Here is a 24,451-nt window from a genome sequence, read left to right as displayed (position 1 = left end):
GTTTGGGGGTGGGGGACAAGGGAGGGGCAAGCATTTAACAAACTTGGGTACTGTGTTGAAGAATGGGGAAGGAGAAAGCAAAGGAGAAGAGTAAACTCACATCATAATGAGCCCTCGATGCCAGGGGAAGCAACTGCACTCGCAGGACCCCCTGCCAAGCTGCTGGGTGAGTGGCCGCTCAGTGATTACATAACTGACATCACTGGCACAGTGGTAAGTAGTCATCACATTGTTTCTTTGCTAATTCCAGACCCATGTGCCCCTTGTGTTAACAGGCTACATCTATGGAGGTAGGAGGAAGAGGAGGGGCGGAGGAGAACATGAAGGATGAGGAATATGGAGGCGTGGGAAGAATAAAGAAAGAGAGCAAGAAAAGAGATAACTGAATAGAGGGAGCCATTATAGGTTTAAAGAGGAATCTGGCACTAGGGAAATGTTCAGGGATCCACAAGGTTGACCCCAACTAATAATCTAAACAATAATGGAGAAGCTACCTAATGCCCTTCCCCTATAATGAGATTGATGATCACCTTATATGCCATCCTAGAGCCTTCATCCAGTAGCTGATGGAAGCAGAAGCAGACACCCACAGCTAAACACTGAGCAGAATTCCTGGAATTCTGTGGAGAGGGATGAGAAAGGGGTCAAGACCAGACTGGGGAAACCCACAGAAACAGCTGACCTGAGCAAGTAGGAACACACAGACCCCAGTCAGACAGCTGGGGAACCAGCATAGGTCCAAACCAGGCCCCCTGAACATGGATGTCAGTTGGGAGACCAGGGCAATCTATGGGGCCTCTGGCAATAGAACCAGTATTTATCCCTAGTGCAAGGACTTTGGGAGCCCATTCCCTATGAAGGGTTACTCTCTCAGTCTAGATAAACGGGGGAGGGCCTAGGCCCTGCCCCAAATGATGTGACAGAGTTTGATGAACCCCCATAGGAAGCTTCACCCTCCCTGGGGAGTGGATGGGGTGGGATGGGGGTTGGTAGGGGGCATGGGAGGGTGGGAGGGATTGGTATGTAAAATAAGATTGTTTTTAATTTAAATTTAAAAAGGGAAAAAAGAATTTTCTGAAGCTATAGGTCAAAGTAAAACCAAAATCCTTTTGTCTGAAAGCCATACACATACAGCTACATTGAACAAAAGGTAATAGGATTTTATTTTTAGGAGTATTCATTCATTGAGAACAGCCCCTCTTTCTCTGTTCCCAAAGTACTCATACCTAACTGCACACTTTGCAGACATACTGACAGTTAGAGGTGCATGTGCCAATGTGCCTTTTCTCTGAAGCCACCAGCTGCATTTGGGCCAGGGATGTGTGTATGCATGCTTGCGTGGGTGTGTGGTACACTGTGTTTCTAGGCCAGAGGACAACCTCTAGTTCCATTCTGCTCTAGAATTAATATGCCTTCCCAGGGAGAAACCACTTTACACACTTAAAGATTAATAAAGGAAAAAGCTCGCTAATGCAGCATACATCCAGCTTTGGCTAATGCTCAAAGAGGAGCCAGCCATGAACAGAAGATCTTACTAACTTACATACACCTTAGGCTTATGCATGTTACAAACACTGTCATACTTAAATCTCTTTTATGTCCTGGCCCCAGGTTACACTTTGAACCATTTAAACAGACACAAGAAACAGCAAGTCTGGCTCCTTGGGCAGATCGGAGATTGACACAGCAAAGACATTGCCAGAATTGTTTCTTAAGCACATCAGTGGTGCTCTTTCCCAATAGTTGTCAGCCAGGGTCACCTTGACCATCTGGCAGAATTATACTTTTCCTGATAAGAGGACGGACAGGGCACTTAGTGGCAGACTGGGACTTAATTGTGGCTGTGACCCTGTGCTGACCCCTTGAGCTGCCCCTTGGAGGTATGTTCTTTGCTATGGGGATGGGACTAATAGCAGGTTGGAGTTAGGGCTGTCTCTTTTTGTTACGGGAATGGAGCCTAATTACAGGTTCATTTTGGTGAATTAACAGTAGGCAGCATCCTGCCATCCCAAACTTTGCTTTACTCTAACAGACCCGGCTAGGACACTACTTATCTCTGGAGTATTTTGGAGGCAGAGCTCTCTTAGCTATATTTGACTTGGTGTGACTTAAAAGGCTTAAGCAAAACCATTTGTCAGTCTTTTATAGCATCAATTCTATCAGTTGCAGTATCTTCTCCATCGGTTCCTCTGGAGTTGTCCACCTTGTTTTCCACAGCAGGATCTCTCAATGGCCTGGAACTCACAAGTAAGCTTGGCTGGCTAGCCACTGTCTCCTTCCCGGCACGGAGTTCACAAGGACACACTACCGTGCCTGGCTTTTTTTTTTTTTTTTTTGAAGCTGGGTTTGGGGGACAAACTCAGGTCTTCATGTTTGCATAGCAAGCTCTTGACCAGTGAAGCTATCCCTTAAGGATAGTGACTGTAGCTCAATTTTACTGACAGTGCTCCAGGATGGTGCCATGCTCTGTGGATCGCAAGGAAAGAAAGGAAGAAGTTAAACTTTCACTATTTGCAGATGATAGGATAGTTTACATAAGTGACCTGAGAAACTCTACCAGGGAACTCCTAAAGCTGATAAACACCTTCAGCAAAGTGGCAGGCTACAAGATTAACTAAAAAAAAAAAAATCAGTAGCCCTACTATATACAGAAGATAAGTGTGCTGAGAAAGAAGTCAGAGAAGCATCACCCTTTACAACAGCAACTAACAACATAAAATATCTTGGAGTAACATTAACCAAAAATGTGAAAGACCTGTATAGTAAGAACTTTGAGTCTTTAAAGAAATTAAAGAAGATACCAGAAAATGGAAAGATCCCCCATGCTCGTGGATAGGTAGGATCAACATAGTAAAAATGGCAATCTTGCCAAAAGCAATCAAAATCCCAACACAATTCTTCACAGAGCTTAAAAGACAATACTCAACTTCATATGGAAAAACAAAAAACCCAGGATAGCCAAAACAACCCTGTACAATAGAGAAACTTCCAGAGGCATCACCATCCCTGACTTCAAGCTCTACTATAGAGCCATAGTCCTGAAAACAGCTTGGAATTGGCACAAAAATAGACAGGTTGACCAAGGGAATGGAATTGAAAACCCTGATATTAACCCACACAACTATGAACACCTGATTTTTGACAAAGAAGCTAAATTTATACAATGGAAAAAAGAAAGCATCTTCAACAAATGGTGCTGGCATCACTGGATTCAGACATGTAGAAGATTGCAGATTGATCCATATCTATGGCCATGCACTGAACTTAAGTCCAAATGGATCAAAGACTTCAACATAAATTCAGTCACACTGAACCTCCTAGAAGAGAAGGTAGGTGGCACCCTTGAACAAATTGGTACAGGACAATGCTTTCTGAACATAACACCAGTAGCTCAAACATTGAGATCAACAATTAATAAATGGGACCTCCTGAAACTGAGAAGCTTCTGTAAGACAGAGGACACAGTCAGCAAGACAAAACAGCAGCCCACAGAATGGGAAAAGATACTCACCAACCCCACATCTGACAGAGGGCTGATCACCAAAATATAAAATGAACTCAAGAAGTTAGTCTCCCAAACACCAAACAATGCAATTAAAAGAAGGAGTTCAGAACTAATAGAGAATTCTTAGCAGAGGAATCCAAAATGGCTGAAAGACATTTGAGAAAGTGCTCAACATCCTTAGCCATCAGGGAAATGCAACTCAAAACCACTCTGACATACCACCTTACTCCTGTCAGAATGGCTAAAATCAAAAACACCGATGACAATCTATGCTGGAGAGGGTGTGGAGAAAGAGGAGCTCTCCTCCAGTGCTGGTGGGAGTGCAAACTTGTACAACCACTTTGGAAATCAGTATGGCAGTTTCTCAGGAAAATGGGAGTCTACCTCAAGATCCAGCAATCCCTCTCTTGGGCATATACTCAAAGAATGTGCACTCATGCAATAAGGACATATGTTCAACTATGTTCATAGCAGCATTGTTTGTAATAGTCAGAACCTGGAAGCAACCTAGATGCCCTTCAACTGAAGAATGGATAGAGAAAATGTGGTACATTCACACAATGGAGTACTACTAAGCAGGGGAAAAAAAAACAATGGAATCTTGAAATTTGCAGGCAAATGGATGGAACTAGAAGAAACCATCCTGAGTGAGGTAACCCAGTCACACAAAGATAAACATGGTATGGACTCACTCAATTTTGATTTTTAGACATAGAGCAAAGGATTACCAGTCTACAATCCACACTACCAGAGGAGCTAGTAAACAAGGAAGACCCCATGAGAAAATTGAATAGTTCCTCAAAGAAGGGAAGGGAGACAAGAACCCCTGAGCAAAGTGGGAGCACTGGGGGGGGGCAGAGAAAAGAGGTGGGAAGAGAAGAAGGGGAGGGGGGAAAGAGAACAAAAGGACTGAGACAGGGGAGAAATAAGGAGGGCAAGAAAGGAGATGCCTTGATGGAGGGAGACAGTACAAGTTTAGAGAGAGGTCTGGCACATGGGAAATGTTTGGGGATCCACAGGGATGACCCCAACTAAGAATCTAGGCAGCGATGGAGAGGATGCCATTGAATCCCTTCTCCTATAATGAGATTCATGTCTACCTTGGTTACTATTCCTAGAGCCTTCATCCAGTAGCTGTTCGAAGCAGAAACAGGCACCCACAGCTAAGCACTGAACCATCGTACTGGAATCCAGTTGTGGAGAGGCAGGAGGGATGAGCAAAGGAGCCAAGACAGGGCTGGAGAAACCCACAGAAACAGTGGGCCTGGCCTACTGAGAGCATGGAGACCCTAGTCATAAAGCTGGGGAAACAGCATTGGATCAAACCAAGCCCTCTGAATGTGGGTACCATCTAGGAGGACAGAACAGTCTATGGGACCTCTAACAGTGGAGCCAGTCTTTATCCTTAGAGCACAAATGGACTTTGGGAGGCCATTCCCTATGGAGGGATACTATTGCAGCCTAGATACAGCAAGGAGGGCCTAGGCCATCCCTCAAATGATATGACGGACTTTGAAGGTCCCCTGTGGAGGGCCCCACTATTCCTGGGGAGGAGTTGGGGGTGGGTTGGGGGATAGGGGGGAACATGGGAGGATGGGAGGATAAGAAAATGGGGATTGGATATGTAAATATGAGTAGTAATTAAAGAATTTTTTTAAAAAAATCTGTTTCAGCCAATGGACAGGCAGGATTTAGCCAGGCAGAAAATTCAAACAGGGATAGAGAAAGGTAGTAGGCAGAGTCAGGAAGACTCCATGTAGCTGCCAAGGAAGCAAGAGACTCAGGCAGTCTCTGGTAAGTCAAGACCATGTGGAGATACATAGTTTAATAGAAATGGGTTAATAATTAAGAGACAGCTAACCAATAAGAAGCCTGAGCAGTAGGCCCAACTACTTATATTATAATTAATATAATCTTCTGTGTGTTTATGTGGGTCTAAAAGGCTTCAGAACTGGGTGGGACAGAAACTTCCATCCGTAGAGGGGAGGAAAATACCAGAGCAAAACCCATCTGCCTGAGGGTGATTTGTCCAGCTGCCTTTGACATGCATGGTGTGGATTCAGGGTTTGTGTTCAATGCAAACAGAAGAAAGGAACTCTGACCCAAGCGACCTGAAGGAGGACAATGAAGTCCATGGAGAGGGAAATGAAGATTTTTACTCTGGGAAATATTTAGTCTAATGCAATCAAGATGTGACCTGAATCTGGCTGCCATAAGAATGCCAAGGTTTCAAACACTAACTCAGCACAATTTTCGAGGAGACATGATGCTGACTCTGATACGTGCTATTGAGGTTTTAAGGGCTCTAGAGTACATGCTTCAGACTGGATTACGTTTCTGCTGTGCAACCTCCAGGAATGCCAAGAGGGCAGAAATCACATGCAAACTCCAGCAGAACCAGATTATCTAGATAATACATAATTAGATAATGCATATCTAGATAATACATAAAGAAATGCAGAGTTACAGAATGGCTCACTGTTTCTGTTTAAGTTGGGAAAGATAGACTTGTAGCAGAAATGGTTCAAAATGTGCGGTGTGTAAATCTGTGGAAATGATTTTGCTGAGGATGTATTCCAAACCAAATGTGATGGATTAACATGTTTTAAGAGTACCTAATTGTGAAGTTATCTTTATATGAGTGGTTAAAATCTATAAGGACTATTCTTTGAGACCTTGAAAGTGCAAATTGACAAATGGTTTGAGAATTTAGAATCCAATGCTTTGAATCTTGACTGAAGATATTTCACTTGAGAACTCAAGGGGGAAAGAAATATGGTAATAAATAGTGAAGGTGAAGAGAACAGGTGAAGTCAGGGCTTGTCTCTCAGCTTCAGCAGGTATCACTGGCCTTTCATCTAACATCTTCACATCCTTTGCCTTCCAAAGAAACCACAACCCATGGAGCTGGCATGAGGATCAGGGCTGGCACATAGGAACAACTGGTGAGCATGGGCTGTTAGTGCTATAGCAATTCTGTATCTTCAATATGACATTTAAGAACACCTTCAGATAAAAGAGGGAACAAAACTTGGGAAAATATGATCCAAAATGAATGGATTTGTGTCTCATCCTCATGGGAGCACTCATGGGAGCACTCACTCACTCTGAACCTCAGTCTTTACATCTATAAAGCCTAGGGATGTTTTTATTACTTTCAAAGCACGACAAGAAGAACTCTTGGGAGTTGCATTATGAATAAATTGACAAAATATTTAGATACTTCTTGGTATATTGAGTATATGTCAATCCTGCTAATGTTTCATCTGGCAGCAGCTTTGTGACAAGTGGGAAGTGACATGAATGAGCATATCACTGAAGTTCAAAGCTGCTGTGCAATGTTTAACTAGGCAAAGATGTGCTAGGTTTGTTCATGCTGCAGAATGTTACTTCAACTGTGTAAAGGTGTGTTACATTTGTTCATGCTGCAGAATGTTACTTCAACTGTGTAAAGGTGTGTTACATTTGTTCATGTTGCATTTGTTTAATGATGTAAGGATGTGTGTTTAATTATGTAAAGCTGTGTTGCATCTGTTTCACCTTGCCTGCCTAAGGTACCGGACTGGTCTAATAAAGAGCTGAATGGCCAATAGCTAGGCAGGAGAGGGATAGGCAGGTCTTCCAGGCAGAGAGAATAAACAGGAAGAGAAATCTAGGCTCAAGAAGAGAAGAAAAGGAGGAGGGAATGAGTGACATGCCCAGAGCAAGAAGCCAGGCAGATGCCAGGCAGTCAGACATGAGAATTAGTGAAAGTAAGATATACAGAAAGAAAAGGTTAAAAAGAAAATCCAAGGCAAAAGGTAGATAAACAGAAACGAGTTAATGTAAGTTGAAAGTGACAGAAATGACTAGACCAAGCATTCAAAACTAATAATAAAATTCTCCATGTCGTGATTTGGGAGCTGGTTGGTGGCCTGAAAGAAAAAGCCTGGCACACAAGGTTCAAAACATCTTAGTTAAATTCACTGATAAAAGTGACCATTATTACAGTTCCACAGGAGGGATTCAAACCTAGAACATAATAGGAAGAGGAAGAACAAGAGGGAGGAAGAACACAGTGCTGTTTAGTTTTGAGTTCTGGGTTTCTTGACTCACATGTAACCCAGAGGACAGTGTCTCCATCGAAGACAGAGTGTGAATGCACAGTTCACAGGAACCTCGGAAACGAAACAAAATGTGCCTCCTGAACCATTGCAGGAGTGAGATGAAGGAGGGCAACAGGCTCAGGTGGAGAGAAGAAGCCTCCAGTCAGGCAGGAAAAGAAGCAGAGAAACTAGGAAATATGGGGACTGAGCACATTTTGGTTTCGTTGTAGCAAAAACTGGAGCTAAAGGTGCAATGGTTTGAACACAGCCTGTCCTCCAGCAATGAACCAGTTCAGCCAGAAGTGCAATGGTTTGAACACAGCCTGTCCTCCAGCAATGAACCAGTTCAATCCCTCACATTTCATGGTAATGACAGTCTGGGTAGAAATATAATCCAACTCTAACATCTGGAGGTGAGAGCTCGGGTCGTTAAGGTGGAGTTCCTATGACTGAATCCGGGTGGCTCCTGGAGAAGGAGACACACAGATGTCAAATATACTTATCTGTTCCTTCTCTGATGTGATAAATATGGCTTAGCACGTAGGAAGGTGAGAAGAGTCTGTGGCATGCCACGTAGGCCTTTCCCATCCAGATCATGGCAAAAAATAAACTTGTCTCTCTAAACAAGCTGTCATTGAATTTTAGTACAGTAATTGAAAGTTAGATAAAATGAGGAGAAAATAAGATTCTATAAACACATATTGTAGGTTTTATCAACACATAAGGAAACTATAGCTATACTGACCTGCTGGAGAATGTAAGCAGGTAACAACTTCTAGAGCTGCATTTAAAAAAAAAACTAGCAATACATCTTTAAATAAAATTTATAATAGCTTGAAATTCAACGATTCAGTATTTTATCATGTTTTAATTTTGTGCCTTTTTATTACTTCTTTTCACATAAAGCGCTTGTTTCTATAAGCTAGTTATTATTTTGCCCCATCAATTAAACATTCTATTTTCCACAAGAATTATACAAAAGTTGCCTCTATAAACATATCTCCTCAAATGGCCCTCTCCACATCTTGGCACACTGTCTTCTTAAAAGGATACCATTTATCCTGATATAAAATGCACAGTAATCTGATATGAGCTCTAGAGGCCCATCATATTCTGGTATCATCTCATCTAAAGGTATACCATAATCTAGTATTGTCTCATCTAGCGGTACGTCCTAATCAGGTACCATCTCATTTCTAATTGCGTATACAAGGAAAAGGTAGAATTCTGAAGCAATGCTTAGCATTACTTGTCTTTAGTGAGTGAGAATTAACAATGGAGTCATCTTCCCTAGAGTGTCCCCTACCCACTGTCACCTTCTCAGGGGTGTCCATGTAACTGCCACAATGGTTGTCAAATTCTTACCCAGACTTCACTGGAGCAAGACCACCTGATCCTTGCAGAGAAAGGCTGCCTTCCATTATTTGTGAGCTTAAGAGGAGAGAGCTCAGAACTCTCTGGTTGTAGTTGTTAAACTGAGGAATCAAGTGTTTTCTTCATGGCTATATTTCTTAGCACAGGGCAAAAGCAAGTCAGAACTGAGGAAAAATGAAATGGATATTCTGAGAGCTATAATAATGATAACAATAATAATGAACACTTACATGGAGACCTGCTATGTACAAGGCAGGATTCTAGGCATGATAATTAGCTTAGTGCTTGTGAGGAAACCTGTGAGATTAATATAACAACATTCCTAATTGGCGGGGACCCTGAGGCACTGAGAAGTTGTAGTTCTTATGTATGTAGAATTGGCCCCAGGTCTGTAGTGTTGGCATGGCATTCTTGTCCACCTTACTGCATCACAGCAGAGAGGAGAAGTCCTGTAGAAGTTGAACAGGTTTCAGGTTCAGTTCCCAGCTGTGCTTGTGACCTTTTCTTTCAATGCTCACTCCTTCCAAGGTTTCTGTGAGCCAAAAAGTTCACCCTTTCCATAAACCCATCACTGCTGGGTTTGTATAACTGGGGAACAACTTGTCCAACACAGAAACTGAGTCCCAGGAATGACATGGCTCACTGGCACCCACCAAATATGGAGCCCAATGAGTGAGGTGGGTGGGAGCTGTCAGGAGTCCACTGTGCTCACCACAACGCTTGGCATCATGTCTTAGGATTCTGAACCCCATGCCCAGTCAAGCTCTAAATTTAAGAAATATGGTAGAAAGAAAAGATTAAAATTTTCCAAGTGGGCCTGGAGAGAAGGCTCAGTGTTGAGAGTACCACTTATTTTTCCAGAGGGTGTGGCTTTTATATTAAGCACCCCATGGTGGCCCACAACTACCTGTTAACAATTCACTGCTGTGGAACATCCTTTTGTACACTCTGAAGATTTGTGGCTCAGATTGGGTTACTAAAAAGCTGGTTGGCCAGTAGCCAGGATAGAAGTATAAACTGGAAAACCAAACTAAAGATGGGCAGAGTGAGAGGAGTCACAAGAGATGCAGAGAGAAGCAAGTTGGGCACGCCATACTGAGAAAAGTTATGGCGTCACATAGCAAGAAATATAGGTTAACATAAATGTAAGAGTTAGCTAGTAACAAACCTAAGCTATTGGCCAAGCGTTTATAATTAATATTAAGCCTCTGTGTGGTTACTTGGGAGGGGCTTGCAGAACAGGAAAACTCTACCTTTAATTCATGGGGATCTGAACATTTTTTTTTCTTAATGGTTAAGGTGCTGTCAGAAAACGCTATAGGGTGAAAAGTTCACATCTGGACATTGTCTCAAGGTGTGGTCTTTCTTACTAGGCTGCTGCCTACCACATGAGCTGAATAGAGTCAATACGTAGGTTCAAAGAGCAGAAAATACAAGAATGAAACAGTGTAGTGCAAGGTCACTTAATGAATAGGTGTCAGTCGCTCGTCCCTGAACCGCCCTTCTCTGTGTAACTCTTGAGTACATAAAGGTGATGTTTCCCTGCTTAAAGCCCAGTCATTAGAATACCTGCCTAAGCGCATTCTCTGGGTCAGGCTTTGTGGTAGGTAATTCAGGTTTCTCTCCCCTAATCCCAGTTCTGGCCCAGGAGAAAAAGGCAGGTCCCCAGGTGACTGGAGAGTTTTTCTGAGTTTGTTAGAAAACACAAATGAATACCTAGAGACCTGGGACTGCAGACCTCTGTCCCCCTCACCCCTGCTCCCAGAAAATGACCCCCCACCATACAGCAGCTGTGCACCATGAGGATGAGAGGCCCTAGATCCTCAAAAGAGAAATGACTACATGGGTCTCATCACAGTAAGTCCTGAAGTGTGCTGGACAGATGTGAGTGAGAGGCAGATAAAGCCTGATATCAGCCAGAGCTCGCCAGCTGCCAGGGTACCACTCCCTGGTCTTCTGACTTGTGCTCACTCATTCAGCTATAGCAGAAGCCTGCTGGGTTGGGCCAGAATCACAGACTTTGAACATCCTCCTCCTCCCATCATCATATGACCCATTTATTTCACTTTACCTTGACTGACTCAGTGCCCTAGTTTGAATGCACACCCAGCCCATCTTTAGTTTGGTTTTCCAGTTTATACTTCTATCCTGGCTACTGGCCAACCAGCTTTTTAGTAACCCAATGCTCTTATGCAAGTTCCACCCCTGAAGCCATACTCTTACCTGTGAGACCCTTCCGAAATGCCTTCCCTTATCTTCAGCATCTCTCAGTTTCACAATGCCCTTCTCAGGTTTTAAGTTCTAATTTATGTGAGTACTTACACTTTTTCACTCCTCTGACTTAACCCTGTCTTTATTGTTCATTTAGCAATAGCATCTATAATAACTGATCTTCCTGATACTCTGTTAACTAATTAGCACGTGCTGTCTGGCTTGTTCTTCACCTCCTGTTTTTTTTGTTTGTTTGGTTTGTTTTTTTTTTTGTTTGTTTGTTTTTCAGTGCCTCTTAGCATTTCACCCCCACCTCCTCTTCAAGCCATTCTCTCCCAGTCAGCCTCTTGGTTGTCAGTCTCCTCCTGCATTGTCCTTTCTTTCTGGTAGTCTCCATGTTGACAGTGTAATTACTTTTAATGGCTTTCGGTTTCGTGAACACTATAAATACTTGACCCGGGCTGCTGAGCAGCACAATCAAACCTTACTCAGATACACCCAAAGGACACAAGCGAAGCCTGAGAAGCCACCATGGACACCACAGGAAAGGTGAGTTTATTGCTTTGTGGTACCCCATAGCTCCTTCAATGCCATCAAGCAGGTGAGTGTTTAAAAGAAATTTAGACTTTGTGTTGTCTCATCAGATTATTAACAAATTTTAATAGCAATCGCACCCAAAGTCTCCCAAGGTGTGGAAAGTCTCCCACCAAAGCCCGGAGAATGAATTTCTGACACGTTTACACTTGATTACCGTGATTACAATTTGCTGGTACTGTAGCAAAAGCTTTGAAATTTGCCTGTCGTTTCATCTGATACCTTTGGGAAGGATGTGTGTCCGCTGTGCTACAGAGGCAGCGGGAACTGGAAACTGATCCCAGTGAAAGAATCGCCTGTGTTCTTACGAGCAGGTTACTGGCACCATTGTAAAGAGCGTGGATGAAGCCGGGCGTTGATGGCGCACGCCTTTAATCCCAGCACTCGGGAGGCAGAGGCAGGCGGATCTCTGTGAGTTCGAGGCCAGCCTGGTCTCCAGAGCGAGTGCCAGGATAGGCTCCAAAACTACACAGAGAAACCCTGTCTGAAAAACCAAAAAAAAAAAAAAAAAAAAGTGTGGATGAAAACAACATCTGTGGAGGATTAGGAAGCTGCAGGTCCAATGTATTAGTCAGTGAGTCTGAGGTGGTCAGTGCAGAGAATTACTCATCCCATTACACAGAACATCAAGCTGTGACCAGGATGTTCAGTGTGCTCATAGAAACACACGGTGCGCAAACACACGGTGCGCACAGAACATCGATTGAAGAACTTACTCTGCATCATTTGCAGTGGTGAGAGCTGGGCACCCAGCCTCCCTGGCTTCCTCCTCCCCTTACACTTGTCTGTGTAATTTAGTGGTTCGTGTTATTTGTACATTGCTTTCGGAATAAGGAAATTCTTTCCTAAAAGTTCTTTTTGACTGAAAGTTTTGAGCAAAAGCAAAATTATTCTAATTATGTTGTTTACAGACAGAGGTACTGTTTCACTGTGGCCCAAGTCCTTTTACTTTATAAGATCAAGACCTATATTGTCTCCTCCGCTGGAGTCTAAATTTCCTAAAGACACAACAGATTTACTCACAATTAGTAATGCAGAAATCATACCTACAAATGGAACCCATTTCAAGTTAAACAAACTAGTGTCACAGGGTAATCCATCTAAAAATTAAGCTCGTCCACTCACTGTGGAAGGAGCTTTTCTAGAGCCCACAGAAAGATACTCAAGGTAATAGAAGAGAGCCCTGGAAAATAAGAATTTGTTGTACAGCAACAGTGCTAATGCAAGTAGAAAAGGCAGAAAAAGTAACTAAGCCACCCTGGGACAACTCATTTAGATTCCAGCTTCACATTACACAAAGAAATAATCTTCAGCTAAATATGAGTTACGTGTTTAAAAATCAAACTGGGAAAAATTCAAAAAGAGGATAAGAAACATTTGTTACTATATGGAGAATTTTCAGACTATGGAAATGGAATAAATTACAAAAGAAAGGCTTTTATAAACAAACGTCACAAAGCATATGCATCATTTATACAAAACTGATATAAAAAAGTGCAGAGGAAAAACTTGTATGATGAGCTGACAGTCAGCAAGTTACTCCTTTGATGTCTAAAGAACTCATTTGCATTTAGCAAAAGAAACAAGATGCCAATAGGTCCGAAAATACACGAGCAAGCCTTCCACAGCTCCCATTAGTATGGCAAACACCCACACTGCTACGTTGAAAACATACCAGGGAAGACAGTGGGCTTTTCCTGCCTGAGCAGAAGATACAGTCATTGCCAAGTAAAATGGGATATATGAGAGCAAAGACAATTTATTGCTCTGGGGGTAAGTCAAATGATTAAATCTTTCTGTACAGAGATTTAGAAGTCAACTTAGCATTAACAATGACTATCCTTTGAAGAAATTCTCACTTAATGAAACAAATCAACCAAGAAAAAAAATATGAACAAATGTACCCTTTGTAAGAGGAAAAACAATGGAAACACTCCTATAGCTAGGCAATTATTCTAAAAAATTAGGATATACCCAAATAAAGTGGTCATTTCAAACTATGAAGTTCTTTAAAGTCAAGAGAAATGTTTATAAATATATCAGTGCTAATCGTTCAATAAATAGTGACTGATAGAAGGAAGGAGAAGGCAAAATTCCTCATATGGAATCATCTTAACTATTTTTAAATTGATAAAATTTTGTGAGTAAAAAAATGTTTTAAAGATTGGAAGAAAATTTGCTAAACTCCTGGTAGTTTATGCTTGGAAAGCTGGTGACTTGTTTGTATTTATTTATTTTTGGCTTTTCCCCTATGAATTTTGTACTTTTACAAATAATAGCAAGTGTGATAAGAAAAAAGGAAGTTTATTGGTAAATACCATTTTATTTTGTGCCCATTAGACAATCACATGTAGGGCAGCCATTGCCTGGAAAGAAAAGTCTCCTCTTTCAATTGAAGAAGTACAAGTTGAGCCACCAAAGCCTGGAGAAGTTCGAGTTAAGGTAAGTTTCAGTCAGCCAGAGGACAAAAGAAAGTAATACTACACTTCAAAAAATAAATGGAGAGATGGCTCAGCAGTTAGGAGCACTGGCTGCTCTTCCAGAGGATCAGGGTTCTGTTCCCAGCACCCACATGGTGACTCACAGTCATATGTAACTCCAGTCCCAAAGGAGCCACTAACTGTCATGCTTCCTGCTTGGTTGGTGACTGCTCTTGGGCTGCTATGCTCCATACCCATTAAGACTATAACCTAGGTTAGACTACCCCACCCAGCTGGAGACTGCAGTGGCAAAAATAAACAGTATAACATTGACCCCTTGATAAAATCAAAGTTAGAGACCCGATATGCCCACTGTGGTGGACGAGTCCCTGCCTCCTAACTTTTCTATGAACCATGGCCACCGACAATCACATATTCTCATGTGCTATGCACAACAAACTAATGGGAACACGGAGCCTCCATATATAGAAAAGCAAGTCTAGCCTTTGGTAGCATCTTGAAACCATTTTAACACAACAAGGACCCAATATGTCTCTGGCACACCTTTTCACCCACTTGCTGCATATGGATGGTTACAGGAAGAGACAAAGAGCAACCATTGAGAGCAATGGTGTAGAGCCCGAGATACCTCATAGAGGGCAGTGTGGGGTACTCCCGAAGCTAATGCCACCCCCAGAAAGTTCTGCACCAGTCCCCAGAACAAAGGGAAGACCTGACTTGTGTGAGTTTTGGGGTGAGAGGGCTGTTGGGAAGTTTTCTAGCACATGATTTGGGTCAACATGGTGAACATGACAGCACAGACTGCCTCTTATCTCTGTCACACCACAAACAGCATGGAGACGAGGCAGGGTGTCTTCCAGCGGTGGGAGCTGGCCTTTTCAGAGGGATCTCTCTTTAAGTGGCAGGTTTTTGCTCTGACACATGACTGTTTTAGAGATCAAGTAAGGAATTCATATCAAACAAAACAGAACACTCAGTCTAAAAGAGAGAAAAAAATCATGGCCCACTTGTCTTGGTCACTTATTCTCTCTGTTACAGATGGCATCTTCAGGGATCTGTGGTTCTGACAACCATGTGCTGAAAGGAGATCTCTCAATGAAATTTCCTCTGATTCCTGGTCATGAAGGAGCAGGAACTGTGGAGAGTGTTGGTGATGGAGTTAGCTCCGTGAAACCAGGTAAAAAACGGAAACAAAATTTCTTAGGAGTAGCATTCTAGGGAACTCCTGATCCCCAGAGGAGGGACTCTGGCAGCTCTGTTAGCATATTCAGCAGAAAACCAAGTTGGGTTTGCCTCTAGATTCTTCTAGCTAATGATGTGTCATGTTATCAAATGAAACCAGTAATCCAAAGGGCCCTATTACTGTCACCTCTTGTCTGGCAAAGGTAGGGTATGGAAAACAGATCCTGAGCCAGCCAGATGAAGGTTGGTATAAGAGCAGAGCCCCTCCAAACTGGTTGAAATGTCCTTAGGCTTAAGAGCTACTTATGTTTTGATCCCCAGCGTGTTTTAGAATGGTGCCCACTCTCAAGTTTGACAAATGAATGAACGTTTTAGTCAACTAAAATGTACTGCTTGAAAGTTACGACAGGATGATGGGTACATCTCAATGAATCTTCCCCAGTTGCATCCTAAAGGATATTGACATTATTATTCTTAGCATGCCTAAAGAGATCACAGTGAGTGAGCAATCACTCATAGATTATGGTAATTTAGAAACCCCATAGTCTGGGACCAGCTGCATAAAGATTCTTAAGAAAGTACATAGTGGCCAGGCATTGGTGGCGCACGCCTTTAATCCCAGCATTCAGGAGGCAAAGACAGGCAGATCTCTGTGAGTTCGAGGCCAGCCTGGTCTCCAGAATGAGTGCCAGGATAGGCTCCAAAGCTACACAGAGAAATCCTGTCTCGGGAAAAAAAAAATGAAAGAAAGAAAGAAAGAAAGAAAGAAAGAAAGAAAGAAAGAAAGAAAGAAAGTACATAGTAAGGCTGTAACCATTCGTGTATAGCAATTATGAGATGCCTACTGTGGACCATGGAAGAAGCACAGAAAGCAAAGAGCTGAATATACATCTCCCAGAATTTAGTATAAATAGCAGCATTTAAAGTTTACCCCCTCTTTAGCCAGAAAGATTCTATTGGGAACTTTGTGGGAAACGATAATGAGCATTTGAAGGAAAAGGCTAGTTAGAACTTCTAGTATCTAGAAAATCTTAAGAGTCAATAAAGGTAAGGTGTGCCTTATAAAAACTTAAAGAGATTTCTAACTGCCATCTTAAGGAATTTTCCTATAAATAAACATCTGTAAGGACCAATCCAGAGACGGCACTGTAGACCCTGGTGGAGTCTACAGCAGTCTGTGATGTCTGCCTAGGTCAAGCCTTCTAAGCTGCACTCAGCCTGTTACTCTGAACCTCAGGGCATGAGTGGATCCAAGACCCAAACATTATCCAGATCCTCCAGAGCTCTTCTCTGGTAATTGTCCCAGAAAGAAAGTGGAAGAGAAAGAACTGTTTTTCTCTGGAGTCAACTCAACTTAGATTCCTCAGCAGTAAACCACTGGCAGAGGACTGCAGAGTGTCAGTGTGGGAGTGGCCCAGGCAGACTCCAGACAGAGTGCTGACATTGTTGGGCCACCATAAACAGGCTGGAACCAGCAAGTGTTACAGTTTTGCTTTCATTTGTTTGTTTGTTATTTCCAGACAGGGTTTCTCTGTGTGTCGCCTTGGCTGTCCTAGAACCAGCTCTGTAGACCAGGCTGACCTCTGCCTTCCAAGTGCTGGGATAAAAAGCACATGCCCAGCAAGGAATTACATTTTTAAAATGGAAAACAAAAGAATTAACATTTTTAAAATGAAAAACACCGAATTAAACTAGATGGCCTTAAGGTTCCTTCCTGATTCTATTGTTCTATTTTCTAAGTAGGGAAAGGTAGTCCTACAACTCTCTACCCAGTAGGCAATGTCTCCTCATCTTTACCCAAATGGTAAAGATCTGAAACCAGGTAAAAAGACCTATGCTTTAAAATAACCTGGGGTGTTACATGGGCTACCATCATCTTTCCATGGCATGTGTCAAGAGAGCCGGTAAGATTTTATTGTATTTTTATTCCATGAATTATTTCAGATTTATTGATTCATCTCCCCCCCCCCCATACAGGAGATAAAGTCCTCACACTCATTATTCCACAGTGTCGAGAATGTGACGCCTGCTTGCACTCCCAAGGAAACTTCTGTGACAAGCAAGAGTAAGTAGAGTTCTTCCTTGCCCTTTTATCAAATAGCTCGCCTTCTGTGTGCCTAATGGTGACCACGTCTCTCCTTTCATCTCCTTATGTGCCTATGTGTGGGTGTCCGTCTACGTCGCTGTGGGACAGTGTTCTTCCATGTTCTGGGGTGATGCTGGATGGAACCTCTAGGTTTTCCTGCCGAGGCCGGAAGGTTTATCATTCGTTCCGCACAAGCACATTCACCGAGTACACTGTTGTGCCCGAGATTGCAGTAGTCAAAATTGATGATGCTGCTCCTATGGATAAAGTTTGTCTCTTAAGCTGCGGTGTCCCTACAGGCTATGGCGCTGCTGTTAACTCAGCCAAGGTGAGCAAGTGTTTGTTGTTAGGGTCACAAAGGTGGCCCAAAATGGCATTGCTGCCGAGAGTGTCCTAAAATGACTGCCTGGGCCTAACCCAGCTGGATTCTTACTGGGTAAACAGAAGGAGTTGGATCCAGTAAACAGAAACCTAAACTTGGTATTCCTCAGAAACCTCTCAGTGCTGCTTTCTATCATGGGAAGCAACTACTGCCTTTCCCTACCCCCAACAGCAAAGTGTATCTAGTCCCTGATTAACCCAAATGGCTTGTAACAGTTCAAAGTCCCCAGGCTAACTCCCAGCTGTTCTGGCCCTTACCCGCCTCCCATGCCTACCTGCTGATAAAACTGATTTTTTTTCCCAGCAAGCTGTTGTTCTTTACCCTCCCAGGCAGCCCTGGCAATTTGTTCCCCACTGAACTTCTCTCTACCCACGAAGTGGTCTAGTTCTATGGTTTCACTGCACCTCACTTACGTTTGTGTGTTATCCATGTAACATGGGCGTGGGGGGAGACCAAAACTAGGCTGGATCTGTCTGAATGCTCAAAGTGGTATATCCATAGTTTCAAAATGTTCGCTAGGTTTTGTTTTGTTTTACCTGATGGTTTATGTTCTTAACTGCCTGTGCCCAGCTTTGAAAACTGATAAAGGCACACCTTATGAATCTGCAGGTCACCCCTGGCTCTACCTGTGTGGTTTTTGGACTCGGAGGGGTGGGCTCTGCCATTGTCATGGGCTGCAAAGCTTCTGGTGCTTCTAGAATCATCGGGGTTGACATCAATGAGCAGAAGTTCCCCCGGGCAAGAGCCCTGGGTGTCACTGATTGTCTCAACCCTGACAAGCTCAAGAAATCTGTCCATGAGGTGGTGATGGAAATGACCGGTGTCGGTGCTGACTTTGCCTTTGAGGCCATCGGAAATGTTGACACCATGGTATGTTTACTGGGCACAGAGAGGGGGGATGCCTCATGCATAATCGTAAGCTCTTCTGGAAGTAGGTTTTAGCCCTGTGTGCCCCCAATGAAAAAAGGGAATACAAATTTACTCTACAGCCTTGTTTTATGAAATAAAGGCAACATGTATGAAGAGATATAAAGTTATGGTATACAAAACTGAGATATGCAAAGAGCTATAAGATCAGTAATTTGCTTTTCTCAACTCTAGTTATTTATACCTAAATAGAAAAATTATCAGATTCACATGTATTTATCTGTGTGCTCCAACAGAACTTGAGAAACTGTCAAATTCCTGTACCTCCCTATGTCAAGTTCTATGGCTACAGGAATTAATGACCTAGCTGGCATCCTCCTGGATCATACACCTTAGAGAGGAGGATATGTACCCATTACACTGAAATGTTTGTGTAAATTTGTGTAATCCTTGGTCAAAGGCTGAAGGCTGTTATGTAGAGAGGTAGGTGACAGAAAAGAGACAAATAAGGTAAAAGTTGAGGGGAAAGGAAAGAAAATAGAGTTAAGAAGATGAAATAGATAAGTAAATGTGTGCCTATGAGTCACTGGAAAATTCACTTTTTAAAATGAAGCTTCCCCCAACTACATCTGTATTTACTATGTTCTGCTCTGGTTTATGTCAGTAGAAATCAATTGCACAGTAAAGCGTAGCAAGTGAAAAGTTAGAAAAACGCCATGTGTGGCCTTTAAGGCTATGAGTAGTTTTGTTGAACACACCATTTATTTTTGTATGCTGGTGTAGTAATCAGGTCTTAAGGGGGTAAATCCATCAATACTCAGAACAACCCTATGAGGAAACTGAGCCAACAAGGAGGCTAAAGTAGGTGCTGGAGCCACACAGGTTGCAGAGTCTGGACTATTTACTCCTACACCACACTGACTCTCTGAGGAGATGCCATGGCCCCCAGTGTCCAAGTTGAATTTGAAGTGATATCTACCCAAGAGAAGTCCAAAGCTCAGGGTATCCAGGACCCTTTCCCCATGGGGGTAGCTTGTATTAATGTGTGGGTTTTGCCTGTGGCTGTCACTGTCATCCTCAGGTCTCTGCTTGGAACTCCTGCAACAACAGCTATGGTGTCTGTTTGATCATTGGGCTGGCCCCAGCAGATACACAGCTGACCCTTGAGGCAGCTAAGATTGTATCTGGAAAAACCCTGAAGGGCGTGTGTTTGGGAGGTAGGTGGATGGGTAGAAGGGTGTGGTGGCTTAAGTCCTCCTCTTGGGAACATACATAGACTAATGTGTCTAAAGACTTCCTGAAAAGAGACCAACAGTCTTCAAACTGCCTTTGTTTTAAATCTGGGGACAGTGTAGTATCATGTAGGTATGTACATGCATCATGTGTGTATGGGTTAACGTGTGTGGGGGCGTGCAAGCATGTGTGTGTGAGCACGCATGCAAAGGCCAGAGTTTGGTATCTGGCGCTTCCTCTGTCCTGCTCATTTTTTCACACAGAGTTCCTCACTACACCTGGAGCTCCCCAGTTAGACAAAACTAGCTGGCCAGTGAGTTCCAGGGATCCTCCTGTCTCCACTTCCCTAGCGCTAAGATTACAGTGCATAGCTACCATGCCTGACTGGTTACCCTGGGTGATGGGGACCTGAACCCATGGAAAGTACTTTATCAGCCAAGCCATCTTCCCAAATCACCAAATTAATTTTAATTAGCTAAATAAAATAATGGAGCCATTGAAGATTTTAATTTTCCTCCAAAGGAAATATTTCGCAGCAACTAGAATAATTTGATCAGCTTTGGTTCTGCATTATGGCTTCGAGGTTTATTGTGCTACTTTAATAGCAATACCCTTTTGTGTCTTAAATGCCATTATATGCACTAAACTGGTGTTTTTGACCATGTGATTCTATCTTACCAAAAAAATCCTCATTTCTGAGCAATGCTGATTTAAAAAACTGACACCCCTATTTCTATCCATTCATTTAGTGGTGAATGCCCATGCCATCTTCATGCATGTGGATACACAGGGTTCCCATGCCATCTTCATGCATGCGGATACAGAAGATTCCTCTGCCATCTCTATGTATATGATACAGAGGGTTCCCATGTCATCTCCATGCGTGTGGGTCCAGAGGGTTCCTGTGCCATCTCTGTGCATGTGGACAGAGACAGTGTCCATACCATATGTATGTGTATAGATAGAGAAGATTCCCATGCCTGTGAGAGGAAATTGTTTTGTAATGGTAACCCCAGAATATGGGTTGATAAGGTGAAAAGATTATTTTTCAACTCAGTCATATGAATGTTGACCCAGATTTAATTTAAGGACGACTAGATAGTGGAACTACCTATAGAAACCACATTTTATAGCAGCTATCAATGGCTTCTCAGGTACAAATGATTCTCCGTTATGTTTAATGATAAATTTTCAGAGAGTATCTTACCTATCTCTCATGACTTACTTATTTTTTTTACTCTTTTGATTAGCTAATACTTTTTTTTTTTGAGACAGGGTTTCTCTGTGGCTTTGGAAGCTGTCCTGGAAGTAGCTCTTGTACACCAGGCTGGTCTTGAACTCACAGAGGCAGAGGCCTGCCTCTGCCTCCCAAGTGCTGGGATTAAAGGTGTGCACCACCACAGCCCAGCTACTTATTTTTATTACATTCATTTTAATATTATTTGTGTGTTTGGGTGTGTGTGTGTGTCTGTGTGTCTGTGTATGTGTGTGTGTGTGTGTGTTTGGGTGTGTGTGTGTGTGTGTGTGTGTGTGTGTGTGTGTGTGTGTGTGTGGGTGTGTGTGTGTGTGTGTGTGTGTGTGTGTGTGTGTGTGCACGCGTGCGTGCACGCGAGCACGCTAGGCACACTTGAGAAACTCAGAGCTGATTCTCTCCTTCTACCATGTGGGTCCTGGAGATCTAATTCAGGTTGTGAGGTTCTTACAGCAAGTGCCTTCACCTGCTGAGCCATCTCACCAGCCTGGTTGGTCTCACGTCATAATTATTAACAGCCATTTTGTTTTGCAGATTATAAAACCAGAGACTGTATTCCCCAACTAGTGACTGATTACCTCCAAGATAAGATTAATATAGATCCATTAGTGACTCATCAGCTGCCTTTTAAGCAACTCCACAAAGCCTTGGAACTGTATCATTCAGGAAAAACGTGAGTTTCTATTTGATGACCACCTATATTCTGATAACTCATGGAGGCAATGACTACTTAGATATTTCTAAGTGGTTTTGCTTAAAGGAGGGCAACTTGGACCTTTGGTATCTTTTATACATGTCTCCCTGTTTCCTGATGTTATCCACATAGGAAGGGCTCTACCTGCAGTCTCTCTTTGGAAAGTCTACTCCATCCATCGTATCAAAAGGATAATGAAGAATTCAGCAGAACATACAGAACTGTATTTTCCACATTGGTCAATAGTGTTTGTCTGGCTAGTGAAATTATCAAAAACAAATGAATTGAATTTCTGGAGTCAGCAACCTTCCAAGCAAACATGTTGAGACTCCTGCCAAAGGCACAAATCCTTGTGTAATAGTTTAAGCGTACAACATAACCTTGGCAAGTTGGAGCCAAGGAGCACCACAAAGTCACACCATGCAACAGAACTCATGTGGGAGGTTTATTGGGGAGGTACAGAGGCAGTCTCTGAGCAAGAGCAGAAGGGAGGGGCAAGAAGGGCTTGCCTTTATAGGGGACATAGTACATGCCATAGGGAGAGTGCTCTACTCAGTAGCTGGAATAGTCACAATGTCACATCTTGGCTGCTGCTGCTGCTGCTCTATCAGCTAGGTCCCCAAGGACAGGCCGGTGTAAATGCCTGAATGCCAACACCTTGTCCTCCTTTCTGAATGATAGTCTACCCATGTGTTAGCATAACTGTGGGACTGCAACATTTACTCCCCACATAATGTGTTCACATGTTCTTTAAATGCTCAAGAGTTGATGGTGTGTGAACAATTTCCCAGGGACACACACACACACACACACACACACACACACACACACACACACTGACACATCTACACACCCCAGAAAGGGAACCCGCAGTAGGCCAAAGTAACAATTGCAGCAGAGTCCAACTTGGATAGCCACTGAGTTTTTATTAGTGTTACAAACAAGCATGAACGGGTATTCTCAGGAACAGGGTGACTTTAAAGCAACTGCATCACGGAAAAGCCCACATCCCACACACCCCACATGCCACACCCCACACAACCACACAACCACACACACACACACACACACACACCATACCCCACACACCCACACACCCACCCCCCCACACCCGACACCCACACCCACACCCACACACCCCACACACACACCCCACACCCTCAGCATGGGTGATGATTCAGGAAGGTTGTATCCTTGGAGCTCTTGCATGTCTTACATACAAGCAGCTAAACAGATCCCAGGGACCTCTCTACAGCTGGGCTGCTTAGAATCTCCTCTTGAGCAGCTCACTGCTTCTGTGGCCCTGGGGAGTGGCTGTAAATCTTGCAAGCTTCAGCTTTCCCTGACTTGTGAAGCTTATTTACCTCCTGACTTTCAGAGCCTCCTGTCTCCCTCCTGGAACAAATGTTTCAATTTGAAGACAACTGCACTGCAATTGTCTTCCAGAACTGCGACAAGGGTGGCAGATTCAGTGTAGAGCAATAAACAAACAGTAAAGAAACTGATGAATGTGCTTTTCTTGGTTCACTTTGAAGCAAGTCTGCAGTCGGTGTTCTTTCTCCCAACACTACCTGCATACCTCATTTGCCTAATGATTGTTTTATGAAAATGTTCACATTTTTGCCCTATTCTTCCTGGTCAAATTTCACTGAGTTTGTCAACCCATTTAAGTCAGGAAAACTTATCTGAAATTTTTAAATTATTTTTGTGTACGGGAGAAGGCATCTGACAGACAGTCGATATACTGCAAAGGGAAAGGAGCCAGAGAAAGCCAGCTTTTTCTTTCTGGTCCAGATATTGGGCAAGATGCTACAGCAGCAGGATGCTGATGAGAAGATGCACCTGAGGTACTAGGTAGGGTCTTGTGCAGCCATAGGGAACTGCGTTTGAAGAGGGTGCCCTCCTTTTCTGTGTGGCATTGGATTCCAACCCAGACCCCACTCAGATGCCAATTGTAACTTGGGTGAATTAGAGGAGCAAAGGTGAAATCAAGATGGGAACGGTTGGGCATTGAGCATCCTTAGGCTGCTACACACAAGCACTGTGCTGCTCAGCGCTTCCCAGGCATTTCATGATCACATTTTTTGTTTCAGTGTTCGCTGTGTTCTGCTATTCTGAGATCTCAATGCTAAAAGTGCAAGAACATCCTCCAGGGCTTTCATTCCTGTCCTGTTTCACCTCTCTGATTATTCCTGAGCAGCCGGAAGAGATGATACAACGGCGGCAGGAAATACAGCATAACTGCGCAAGATCCTTGACTACACTGATAATAAAATAAGTTGGAAGAACTGCTGTTGTGCAACTCACACTGTGACTGTAAAAAGAGAAACTCTGGCATTTTGTTCATGATAGAATTGATCATGTCCACAACCCAACTGATCTCCATAAGTTCATGAGAGCTGTCCGCATGTTCCCATGTTCCAGATGCCTTCATATGTGCAGATTTCCCACCACTCTGGAGTTGACATAATGATTTTGTTGCTTTCCCTGTGGAAAATGCTGTAGAGTCATCATCAATAGAAGGCCCCCTCAGACACAGTGGGCC

The 24,451-nt window shown here is 43.1% G+C and overlaps 1 protein-coding gene across 1 annotated transcript; it reads left to right on the top strand.

The window, feature by feature from the left end:
• Positions 1 to 11,706: 11,706 nt before the first annotated feature.
• On the top strand, positions 11,707 to 24,024 carry LOC100766767 (alcohol dehydrogenase 1). Its single transcript, XM_027395811.2, has 9 exons — positions 11,707 to 11,724; positions 14,110 to 14,211; positions 15,249 to 15,387; positions 17,370 to 17,457; positions 17,587 to 17,806; positions 18,470 to 18,730; positions 19,809 to 19,944; positions 21,747 to 21,885; positions 24,000 to 24,024. The coding sequence occupies exons 1-9, from the start codon at positions 11,707 to 11,709 to the stop codon at positions 24,022 to 24,024; spliced, it is 1,128 nt and encodes a 375-aa protein (XP_027251612.2).
• The last annotated feature ends 427 nt before the right edge of the window (positions 24,025 to 24,451 follow it).

This window comes from Cricetulus griseus (genome assembly GCF_003668045.3).
Source record: "Cricetulus griseus strain 17A/GY chromosome 1 unlocalized genomic scaffold, alternate assembly CriGri-PICRH-1.0 chr1_0, whole genome shotgun sequence".
Classification (NCBI taxonomy): domain Eukaryota; kingdom Metazoa; phylum Chordata; class Mammalia; order Rodentia; family Cricetidae; genus Cricetulus; species Cricetulus griseus.
This window is presented reverse-complemented; position numbering and strand designations above follow the sequence as displayed.